The following is a 12,739-nucleotide window of genomic DNA, read 5'->3' on the forward strand; positions in this document are numbered from 1 at the left end:
AACGTTAGGTTTTCTTTTCAGCGACCTTTTTCTGTGTACGTATATAACAGTCGACGTGGGTGGTCCTGCGATGAGGGCTTCGCAGCATCCCCTTAATATAATATACCCGAAAGTTGACGATAACTGAGCAGCAGGTAGTCATGTTTAAAGATGCTATATACTATAGCAGTCACATTCACATAACACGTCCTATTTGGTTGTATATAAAAAAAAAAGGACATAACACAGGCGCGAAAATATGCAGGACGAACCGCCGAAGCAGCTGGAAATAAATCTCTCGTTGGGACTTCGAGTAGAAAGGGAAAAAAAAAAAAAATTAAAGATTGTGAGAAAAAATCTTTTTGAATTATTTTGCCAATTCCAAGTCTCGCAATTAATCGGTAAATTGATAAAAATGGAGAGCAAAAAAAAAGTGAACATTATTAATTTATTTGCGCAAGCAAATTCATGTTTCTTCTTTTCTTTTCACGGCGCGAATGCTCCAGAAAATCCAGTAATACTCGATGTTTTTAATACGTGACTAAAATCGTTGTGCGGTTGGGTTTAAGGGATATATATTTAGTGGGTTTTTCTAAAAATTGACTTCTTGACGTGCCGTTGGAGGTATATCGCATTTAAATACCAGCAAGCGCGTTCTTTCTCTCCGTAACAGCGTCAGCGCGCTCCTCCATAGTTTGTTGTCTCCGCGGTTTAAAGCAACAATCCTTTTCCTCCAAAGGCAAAGAAAAGCACGGAGCACCTACCAAGAGGTCGAGGTAAAAGGTGCAAATCTTTTGCAGGTTACAAAAATTTTCAACCTGCAGTATTTACTTATACTTAGGCACTAGACGGATACCGCAGACCCGTTCATGTACGTGTAATCGTGTGAAGGGTTATTTTTCTTCGCCACCACCACCCGTACACCTTATTGCAGATTTATCCATACAGGTATTTTATTTTTCTAGGTCGCTCACCGCGGCGTTCCTCATACCCCAGAAAATTTTCGAAAACTGCCGCAAATAATCAAGCACGCGCGCATCAAATATTCTGCCTAAATTTATTACCATAAATTTGTTGTATATTGTACGTATATATTTTTTATGTGTTCCCGTGTATGTATACGACTACTAAAGTATTGTATAACGCGGTTATAACTACACGACCATATGTGTTATGTATGTACATATATATATTTGTGTACCTATATAAATACATGTACGTATAATATAACGTTTTCTGCAGGGGGTTGAAAATCTGGGAAACCCAAAGTACGGCACGGAACGAGATCGAGGCACACGTGCAGATGATCGTCGCCTGCTGGACTAAACTCAAAGAGATAGGGCACAACTCGAATCATCCCTTTTACTTTTAAGCATACGTCCTACGTGTTATACACCCTCTTCCCTCTACCACCTTCCTTCGTCTTTTACGCGTTATAAATAATATTTTATCCCATCCCATTTGAATCGTGGAGCAAAAAAAAAAAGAAAACTTGACAAATTTCGTATAAATACTTAAGCCGTTTAGATTTTTCTGTTTTTTGTTTTTGTTCCAGTTCTTTAGTCCGAGGGAAATTCTCTCGCCTTTCGATGCAATCGCGTTATTGTTCATCGTTATTTGTTAAACGTCGTTTTCACAACTGCGGTAGCAATTAGTGTATGACTAGACCGATCAATGTGCGGTGCGGGGGTGCAGAAAAATTTTCGATGACACATCTTGAAAATAACATTGTAATATGTTTACGATGGTAAGATTTTCGAAAAATGAGTCAACAATTTTAACTCAGTTACAGACGTGCAATATAAGCGCATGATCTTTGAACGGTGACAAATATGTATAAGTAGCATATTAGGTATGCCTATAGTGAAAAGGAACAAGAAAACAGATTAGCTTATACCATCGGGTATACAGGGAAGTCAGAGCAAAGCTATTGTATCCCTATTACCCGCCTTTCATATTATATTTATTTGTCCATTTGTTTGTCTCCATATTATAAATATAATTGAAGACCCCGTAAAACGAGCGCGCGCGCGCGCGCCAACAAACAATTAGTGTGAGTCACGCTCTTTTAGTGCCATATTTAATGTGCATTTTGAACCTGGAAGTGTATGGGGGTTGAATAACGTAGTTCAAAATTCGTCATCCCGAACGGTCCCAAAAGTCCTTATATACTTAAACGGATATGTAAAAAGAAAGTTCGCGACAGCATCGATGGATAAATATGCGAGGGTTGGAGAAAATATATTCCTTTTCACAATTAGATTCAAAAAAGTAAACGGACAAGGAGAAAAGTAAAAAAAATCCGATCGCGATCCGAGGAATGATCATTCTAATATACCTACTCTATACCTATAAATATACTGGATAATACCTATGCACACATTCGTATAACGTTTGATTTTGAAATTGAGGACATTTTCCCGTTTTTTGTTCTCGATTTTTCTCTCTCCCTCTCTATGATTCTGAAGTATTGATGAGGCGATGGTTTTATAACTTTGACATATCCACGGACGAGTGAGAACTGACTTGTATGTTGGGTATATAATATCCGTATAGATGAGTATATGTGTGCGCATACGTATATACGTATGTATGGTATATACATAGGTATGTATCGCGATAGTGGGTAGCTCCGACGGTTATTTAATACCATGGGCGGGTCGATTGAGCAAACAAGCGAGTCGCTGCTGCCTCCTTCAATCCCTCCCCCCAACCCCCTGCCGCCCCAAACGCCCTTCTCTTCATCCCCTTTTCGCCCCATAATTCCCCTTCTACCAGAACTCTACTTTGCCCTTCTATATATACGAGGCATAACGCACCCCATGCCTACCCTGTACGGTATATACCTACTTCTATATATATCTCCATTTTCAACCCTCCCGAATCGCAGAGTACAGCTACGAATATTTTTTGATTTTTGTTTTTGTTCCTTCGGGAATTAATTTTTCAGTTACAATTATACGCGTCGATTTGGGCATCGAAGCCTCTCGAATCGCGAAAACAAAAAAAATCTCTTCGATCGACTGCAAACAGGTTAAGCGTTACACATTCGAAGCTTCGGAGATTTCAAATTCTGTATGTATGATGCTGTGCACATACCGTGTAAGATTTTAGAATAGAATGTATACGTGCAGATAAAAAGAAAAATGGTAAAAATCTCATCCACAAGCTTCGTGATCGCCCTAACAGCTTTGTCTGTGCATAGCTACGAACATAAATGAATATATGAGCAATGACATCATCTTGTATAATTGGTACCGCCACGCCACTCAAACTACATAGAATAATAAAGGGATGAGGAGAAAGACGGCACGAATAATACAACGACCCCTCCGACAGCGTTTGACCACCGTGTCCGCTGTCATAAAAAATCGAGGAAGTCAAATTCATGCGACTCACCAATCCTGCAAACAGCGAATCATCGATTGCTGTCGGATCAACAACAAGATTTTCAAAAAATATCAACGATCATGTACGTGTTGCGTATATGGAATATAATTTTTCTATAAAATAAAGCCCTTAAGAATGATTATAAATGCAGTATTTCATTTTGATCTAGACAGGGCACTATTTCCATGTCCTGTATTATTCCAATTTCCGCTGACGTTTTCATTATTTTAATACACCGTGGCACATGCACGTAATTCTACGTCCGTGTAACGCATACGCATATCTCTTGATCGATTAATTTTTACGTTATACATCAAATGGTGATTCCTGTTGAAAGGTGGATAAGTATAAAGTATAGTGGTAAAGATAACCGGAGGTAATTGAAAGAGAATAAAATTTTCTACGAGTCATGCAGCAAAGGGGGCCCCGGTAAAATCGAGTGTGGCACGCGTCGCTCTGTTGATCGACGCGTCGAAAATAGAAAAAAAAAAAAATTCAAAAACGAACAAAATTAACATCGACTAACCCACGTGTTCGACTTTATACGCGCATATGTGTTATACAATGCGTGAAACCGCAGCCAATTTCACATAAATTAATAACGATTCCTCTGTATCTCGCGAAGCGAGATTATCACCGAACGAAATGAATGATATTTTCATTATTGTTTATACCATTATGCACCTACCTGAGCGGGATGTAAGTTCGTGTATATTTTGAGAATTTCTGTTGCAGGGTGGAGAAAAACTTTACAATGTAATTTTTTCCGCCACCGCCGTACATTGTAAACTCATAATCGATTTACGACACGACACGGCGCGGCGTCTTTCTGTGGGTATTTCCTTTTCTCTTTTCTCTTTTTTTTACATCTTTTTAGCTCCTCGATGCATAAGCCGCACTTAGGAGTTCGCCTTACATAGCGCACAATATAAAATATAAAGTATATAACATAAAACGATGAAGATTTTATGAAATCTCACGATTATTACAAAGAATGGGATAAGGTAAAAGATGAGAAAAAAAAAATCACAGATATTGAAAGGAATACTCCCTCAGCGAAATGCCGCGCTTCAGATTTTCAAGAACAAGAAACGAATAAATAAATAACTAGATAACAAGAAAAAGTGATCGCTCTCGACGAAGTGAGTCATTACCGTCGACTCCTTGGGGGTTTGAATGAGGTGAATCGCAGCGGAAGACGTTTTTCCGGAAGTTTGTTTTCTGGAATTTTGGCGAAGACACAAGAAGTTTTGGTTCCCTATGTCAGGAACGTAGCAATAACAAAATATATTCTCCCGATCTCCGTGGGATTGATACAGGAAGAGACAACAGAGCTCCATAGCTAAGAAAAATATACGTTTATCGATTCCTAATTCCCCTAGATAGGAAATGACAACAGTGATGTGTATATCGGAGCGTCTCACCCGTTATCCGAGGTATATAATATGTATATTGAGAAAATATTTATGGAAGTTTCACCGCGCGATGAGATATATTGAGAACGATTTTCCAATTTTCTCGTGTAGAACGAATCAGGAAAATAATTGTTACCATGATAATATCACTAATTTTTTTTTTTCTAATTTTTATTTGACATTCAAAGATGAATGTAATTCATTTATTTACAAATTATTTGATTCGTTTCTTACAAGTTTACTAAGTACATTGGTGTATCATTAAAATCTTGTTGTTAAATCGCAATTAATAGTTTTGATTTATTTTTTTTTTTAATTCAATTTGTATATTGTGTGTGTATATAAATATATTTGTATGTAAGTACTCAAAAAATCGTTAGTCATACATATCATTATATATATGAAAAATATATAATAATGGCACTTTGAGATTCGCAAAAACTATCCTAAATTGCATCATCTGTCATATTACTACTGTCGTTATAATTATTCTGATCGGGAATTATTACTTTTTTCCTTCAAATTTATAAGATAACTGTATATTTAATTACATAATGAGATTTACCCGACAAAAATCTTGAGTAAAAAATATTTCGAGTATGTCGTATGTTATGATAATTATTAATTATTAATTCATGTATAAATTATTATTGATTATTCGTGTCATTTCAAAGATCTTTTCGTTTATAATGTAAAAAAAGGGACGAAACTAAACTATGCAAATTTACGTATTGTGTTTTCTTCCTTGAACTACATCGTTGCATTGTATAATTAATTCATATAGTTGTTTTTCGAAAATATGTTACTATTATCGTATACGTGTGTCTGTGGCTTCATTTCTTGCAGTGTTTTTATTTAATTTCTTTGATCAGTTATCTCGATTACTCATGCAATTGGATAATCGATCGTTTATCTTCGAGTTGGGATAAATGTGACGTAATATTACTATCTAAAATCTTAATTACAATTATCAATAATCGATATTAATTATAATTATGTATGAATGGACGATACTATATTGTTCATCGGAATAAAATAAATAAGTTAAATCGAAAATAGATGTACTAATTGTGAGAAGGAAATGATGATAATAGTAATCGTAATAATAATAGAATGAAATGTTTTCCACCACTTCAAAATTAAGACTAAATCTTGTATCGATTGCAACCCTTCACGATTAGTTGCGTTGATATTCTGAGCAATGATAAATGTGTTACATTATGTAGCATTTGTTGAACGGGATATAAAAAAAGATTCTAAAAGATGGAACCCTTGATAAATTAAAGATCGGTAACTGGTCCGGATAGTCCGGAATTTCCCGAATTAATGCTGATATTACCATTATCCATAGAATCGTTTCGGGAAGGGGTGTTCGATCGTGATTGATCCGAATCGTCGCTTGACGGGCTCGTAGATCGGGATTTGTTGCAGCTATTTGTAAAGATCTCGTCGTTTATGCCGGACGCGGATTCAGAAGATGAGTTGATTGGATTTAGACCGGAAGCTACGAGACCACGGATGCCGGCAACAGTTTCCTCGGCGCTAGCGCCGTTCATCTTCTTGCGAAGTATTCCCACCAATTTTTCCAGTCTGACAAATCACAGGCGACACCAAATTCTTCATTATTATTTTTTATCACTTTCGTATTGTTTTTTTTGTTTTTTTTGGCTTTATTAGCTATAGGAGCGTCGTTTAGTTTTATTTTCGTTGTAGTTATGCATAAATAAGATACTATAGCAAAAATATCATTAACATTAACATCATTATTTGATGCAGCCAAAAGCCACACGGACGGTAATTTGTATCAAGGGGATTAGCGTGCAGGACTCGAAATTTTCAAGAACATTTTTTTCAATTTTCATTTTCAACCGTATGTAATCCCCTTGTAACGATAGGAGAACGATACAAGACCAATAGATAACTCTCATGCATTTGAAAATTTCCACTAAACAAATGTGATGTAATTATAGATCAATAAGAGATGATAGAAGAAAATATGTAACTATGCGCCGATAAATTGAATTTGGTATTTTTTTTTTTCATCACTGTAGAGAATGGTAATTATATTGTGAAATTTTTTGTGATAAACAATTCTAGATAATAGTGCAAAGCTTTTTAAAATAGCATTTAGCCTGCAGGATTGCATGAAAAACGAAGATATAATAGCGTATAATAAATAAAAACGTATAAAAATTGCATTAATTACAAAGGAAATTCGCAAACGAATAAAAAAAGAGGCATGCGTGAAAAACGATCATGAATGGATGATAAAACCTACGTGCTTATTTTCATATGTACAGAAGTAGCCGCTATTTAAGCCCATGATAGACCCATTGATGCGATCATTATTAATGATCTGATGATCGCAAGATCATGAGACGTTGAACGATAATCCCATAATGTTTGCACCCGCGTGAGAAAACCTATATATAGGCTGTGGTATAAGTTGCTTTTGTTGGTGGGGGTTTGAGGCCTTTGGTACTAAGGATTTTAACGGAACATGGTTTTTTAGGGATTGTCGTCAAACTCTTACCCGCTGAAACAACTGCGACGTCGGGTATAACGGAATTAACAGTTGTCGCGTCGATTGGAAGACTAAAATTTTTCTTGAGCTTCATTTTACGCGCTCCTAATTTTTCAAAGTTTTTCATATTGTCGTGATATCTTTCGCTGCAAATTGATTTACTTTTATTAGCATGCTGAACGATTTCACCGCTGTTATTTTTCGTCGACAAGGACGATCTATCGTTGCTTGAAACTCGGTCTTCCCGCCGATTATTCTGATCGGAATGACTTTTTGGCGTACTAGTAGCTCTGATTTCGTAGACCAGTTTCCTTTCGTCATCTTTCAAAATTTTACTGTCGGAAATTTTCGATAACTTTGAGAAATTGAACGCCGGTTGTACAACTATAGCGGCAATTTTGTCATTCTTAGTCATTTTTTCAGTTGAGTCAGTTGAGACAGCGGTAATAGAGGATGATGAAGTTTCTTGGGTTTTGGATGGCGTGATTATTGCTATAGTGTGAATATCGTTTGTAGAAGATGGTGTACTGATAACAGTTACAGGCGTGACAGGTCTTGCTACTGCTTTTACGCACTTTGCTGCGCGATTTTCGGCACTTGTTCTAGACGCACGGGCCTCCTGAAGCTCGCGACGCAACGCCAATGTCTCTTCTTCAAGGGCGACGATTTCCTGGCCCTCGTGACTGCCCAAACCAGAATTTTTTTTACATAGGTCACAGAAAATGGGATTTAATTTTTTTTTTTTTTAAGTTTTCAATCATTCAAATTAGGTAAAAAAAATATCATTCTGACTTTTTTTCGGGGCTATCGTTAATCATTGTACTATACTGTCGCTTTAATCAATGTATTCGTTAGAATGAAATAGTGATAAATTACGTAATGAAGGATTGACACGCGCTGTTTCGGGTTACAATTTTTTCTTCGTTTTGTAAATTGTATAATACTTACTTTGCATTAGATTTTAGCGTAGCTAGTTCGTGTTCCACTTTAGCTAGTCGTGTCTCAGTTTCAGCCTTTTCTTCGGTTATCCGCGTTAATTGGTTCTGTAGAGAACAATTATATGAATTTATTTTTATCGTAACAAGAAAATAAAATCGCCCATTGTTCCAAGGATGCGATGTTATTATTCTTGACGATATGTATATCGTAAACTTTATTGTGTGATAGATATAAAATGATATACGAGTTTCAAAGGACGAGCGACGACGATGGCGTAGGCAGCCATCGCTTTCGGCTGATGAGGCTAATGGATGGTTGTAACCCGAGAATCGAGAACGGGGAAAGAGAGGAAAAAAAAAACCTGAGACGAGAGAAGAGAAGAGAGAAGGGCCGCCTTTCCTGACAGCCGCTAAGTGGCTGACCGCCCTGATGCTTGTTCCGTCCCACGCCCCCCTGCCCCAGGACAAAAGTCAGTATTGAGCATTCTGACATGAGTAATGTTTCTCTATCTCCTGATCAGTGTCATAACGGTGTATAGAAACATGAGTAGTTCGGTCGAAGCCAATTGCACCGAGGGGATTTTGACCTCTGTCCGATGTAGGAAAGCTACGGGACCTTTCCCCGATACTCTCAATTCCTTCTTGTAATTTTACGCGTAGTTATAATTCTGTCATTTGCATATGTACACGTCGATGAGATATTGATGAGTTTGAAGGACGTGGGATGTATTTTAGTTGTATAATTTTTATTTTCCTAAATTTTGCTCGCTCTGGGATTGCGGACATGGGAGGAAATATCGCGGAGGGTATATAAAAGGTAAGAGATGAGGAGAGAAAAGAGAGGGCTCGTATCCTTGCCAAGTCGCCACCTGGCTCCTCATCGTCCGTCCGTTGTCCTAATCAAACAGTCGTCGGTGAACACCAAGAGACAGAGACCACTGTGCAAACACTAAATTCACTGTTCAGCGTTTTGGCCTTATGGCACGGTTGGGAAGCCGCCCGGCATTCTGTCATGGGAGGATGAATGCTAAAAGCAACGTTCTTCCTTTTCATCATCATCCCTTATACCTCATGATGGCCTCGTGCGCGATCGCTGTACGTTTATGTACATAGGTATACATATATACATGTATGTACATTCATATACATGACACGGATAATAACCATAATAGGAAACAGGTAAAACACATAAATTATACAACGTTTATAAAACGAGGTATGTGCGGGAAATCGGCAGGAGTGAGTCAGAAAAAGAACATGAACTTTGCGCGCATTGATTATCACGGAAAAATACTTACCGACTTTCGGTACGAAGGTAAAACAAGAAAACGTCGAGAGTTCAACCATTACGTTTATAATAGTATGTAATCAAAGCGGGTTAAGGGGATTGAAAGTTGAATGCGACTCACCTTCAATTCGTCAAGTTCCTCAATAGAAATTACCGATTCGATTGTTGCCTGAGGTTGTTTCTCGTTCATCATAGATTTTACTTTTGAAATTAACGATTCTTCCCGAACTTTCGCCGCCTCTCGCATCTCTCTGACGATATCTGCAAAACAAGTGCAGAGCGATGATGAAATGTTTCGTAACAGAAGAAAATGAAGAAGTTTAACACAAGACTCGATTATGTATTTATGTTTGATCGTGACCCTCACCTGATAACATGCCCGGTTGATAATCGGCGAAGTTGCTTTGCTTCAGTCTGCCCAATTCGATCTTAACGTTTTCCAACTCGGATTTAGTTTGATGCAGTTCTTTAAACAGCTGGCTATTGCTTTCCTTTAACGCTGTGACCTGTGTGAGAAATTGATAATAAACAGATATACTTTTTCACTGGAACATCAATAGAGTAGCTAATCAATCAGGCGTGCGAACTTCATTGTCGATATCCAAGATTAGCAAATGTTTATCTAATCCACTGATCAGATATCCGATCAATTACTAATATTTTTGCAGACTAAAATCTAAATGGCAACAAACTATGAGCTAGTGAATTTCTCGGTTGTTTATTTTCAGGAAACTGACTAATATGTGACTTTGTTTTATAACTACAGGAAAAATACTTCACCTGTTCGATCAGTGATAAAACGAGTTTGCTACTTCTTCCTACAGTCGTAACTGAGCTTCCGCTTTCCTGGCTTTCGGAATCATCGCTGTTGGCGTTGACGGGTATTTGAGCAGGTCCCAAACCAGGGTCAGAGTATCTTCTGTGTTCAGAGCTAAGCTCCTCAGCATTGGTTTCATTTTCCATGTTAGCAACTGGTGGGAGACTCGCATAATCTCCATTCTGATACCCAATTCCCATTGAATAAGAGAAATTATTCTCTTGGAGACTGGAATATCCATTCACTTGATTACCTGGGTTCATTTTAGGCCCAGTAATACCAGGACTCGGAGGTTGTGCATGATTCCTCCTTGTCCTTACTCTGTTATAACTTCTATAATTCGGTCTTGCAATTGGCTGATAGAGCTGATACATTGGTGGTAGTGAAACAGGTTCCATAGCATAAGTCATAGGCATGGGAGAATAGCCGCAGACTGTGGGGTCAGAGACTGCAGCAAATAATCTTTGGCCATTTGTGGTCGTCAACAACTGTTGCTGCATTCCAGATTGCTGCCAGAACACATTCCCATATTCTGATGGTGAGGGGATCGCTGTTGCTGCTGTTGCAGTTGATGTAGACATATAATTTTTGTAATTGGAATTCATTGGCTGTTGACGAGATTCCACACATTCGCTGACTAAACTGCCTCCGCTGGCCCCAGAGCTTGTGTTTCCAGAATTATGTGAAATAGTGTTGTTTTTTTTACCACCCCGTCGTTTGTTTTTTTTCGAGCTTATGTGATTCCGGGAGCCGTTTGAGCTCTGTCTTGCAGCACCAGCGTCTCTGGGGTTCTCGGATCTGTAAAATGAATTGTACATTTTCAATGAATTTTTAGGTCTTTACATATGAATAAAATTATAGAAATGATAAATTATGTTGGGCATTTTTGACCTGTGATAAAATATCAGTGAATGGCTCAACGACCACTATATTTTAACGAAGAAATTCTTTGGTACTTCATTCAAAACTTATGATTCTGATTTTACTATCCAATCTTAGGCACAAGATAAACGGTACTTAACCTTTTTTCCATGATAGAACCCTGCTTTGCAATGAACGTGTCTCCTTAAAATTGTAATTTAAGCCACTTGACCAATCGTTGAACTCACTGACACGTGCGTAATAATTTGGAAAAAATTTAATTGTTACAAATTATAATTTCGAGATCCTTAATTCTAATGACAACGAAAATCACGGAGACGACATCAAAACGCCACAAATCACGGTCACCATTGCAATCTTGACTCTATCCGTCAGTTATATGTGATTAGATGACGACCATAAAACGCCCTCTTTGGCCTTTCATTCTTACCAGCTTGACATTTTTAGGGGATGTTTCAATAGTCGGGCTCTTGCATCGGTTGAAGGTAACAACTCTGCAGTAGGAAATGCTGGGGTTGCTTGGGGGTTGCAATTTCAATACCCCGGAATTTCTAAGATGAAATACAGAGTTGGTCCACAAAGTGGCGTCCCGATGCAACATCCCAGCTAAATAAATATTTATGCGCTAATCATATAGAATATTATGAATTTCTCGTATTCAAAATTCATGATTTTTGAGAATATAGTTCGTTGATTCATTCTAATATTTACGAGTAAAAAGCACAGAAGAAACAGAAAAAATCTGAGATTTTCTCATATCTCCATCCTTTGATCGCAGTTTCTTCGGGCTTTGATATTTTTCTTTCTTTCTTCTGCTTTGCCTACTAGCGCGTTATGCCTACTTTCGCATACAGGATGACCTCCTCTTTGACTTTAGTCACCGTTCACGACCCTTCTGCCGGAGGGTAGTAAAAATTTTGACGACCTTTCATCCTAAGCGGGGTTCTTCGACTTTTCTCTACGACATGAAATAAAAAGCCTTAGGGCCAAACGGACCTCAAGTAGGTATCAAGCGACAAGCAGCAGCTGAATCTGAGGATCTCGCAACTCGTAGTCGCTCTTTTTCTTCCTAACTTCCTTGAGAGCGTACAAAAAAAAAATCCTTATTCTATTTATCTACATAAAATATTCGAGATAATATCCGCATACATACGAAATCGATGAGAAGAAAAAGAAAATATATCTCAAAGGGCAATTTCACTCTAAAGTTCCATATTCCAATTCGGACTTTTGCAGTGTAGTAGTATAATGTATTTACATACATTATACATCCACCCATACAAATGTAGAAATTTTCCTCCCTTTGTTTTTATTGTGTCTTTTTTTTAGCACGCTTTACTGCTCGAACCGGTCATTCGTTTTTTCTTTTTTCGTTCATTCTCATGCGAGATACCGTTTTCCCCATTCACGATATTATCTCTACCATATATACCATAATAAAGAGTTTTCCCAATGATTGTTATACCGGTAAAAGTTATAAAAATTTATCGTTCATATATACTCGTG

At 37.6% G+C, this 12,739-nt stretch overlaps 1 protein-coding gene across 3 annotated transcripts; it reads right to left on the bottom strand.

The window, feature by feature from the left end:
• Positions 1–4,952: 4,952 nt before the first annotated feature.
• On the bottom strand, positions 4,953–11,602 carry LOC105686911. 3 transcript variants are annotated; one of them, XM_012402175.3, is made up of 7 exons: positions 11,374–11,602; positions 10,315–11,149; positions 9,902–10,040; positions 9,656–9,795; positions 8,257–8,351; positions 7,884–7,991; positions 4,953–6,374 (listed from the first exon to the last, which is right to left on the bottom strand). In XM_012402175.3, the coding sequence occupies exons 1-7, from the start codon at positions 11,382–11,384 to the stop codon at positions 6,065–6,067; spliced, it is 1,638 nt and encodes a 545-aa protein (XP_012257598.2). In that variant the 5' UTR covers positions 11,385–11,602; the 3' UTR covers positions 4,953–6,064. The 3 variants fall into 3 exon arrangements, 2 of the variants coding, with proteins under 2 accessions (XP_012257598.2, XP_012257597.2); XR_007277767.1 differs by having other exon boundaries at positions 6,236–6,374; positions 7,063–7,991; XM_012402174.3 differs by lacking the exon at positions 4,953–6,374 and having other exon boundaries at positions 6,646–7,991.
• Between the last annotated feature and the right edge of the window lie 1,137 nt (positions 11,603–12,739).

The sequence above is a fragment of the Athalia rosae genome, chromosome 3 (genome assembly GCF_917208135.1).
Source record: "Athalia rosae chromosome 3, iyAthRosa1.1, whole genome shotgun sequence".
NCBI lineage: Eukaryota > Metazoa > Arthropoda > Insecta > Hymenoptera > Athaliidae > Athalia > Athalia rosae.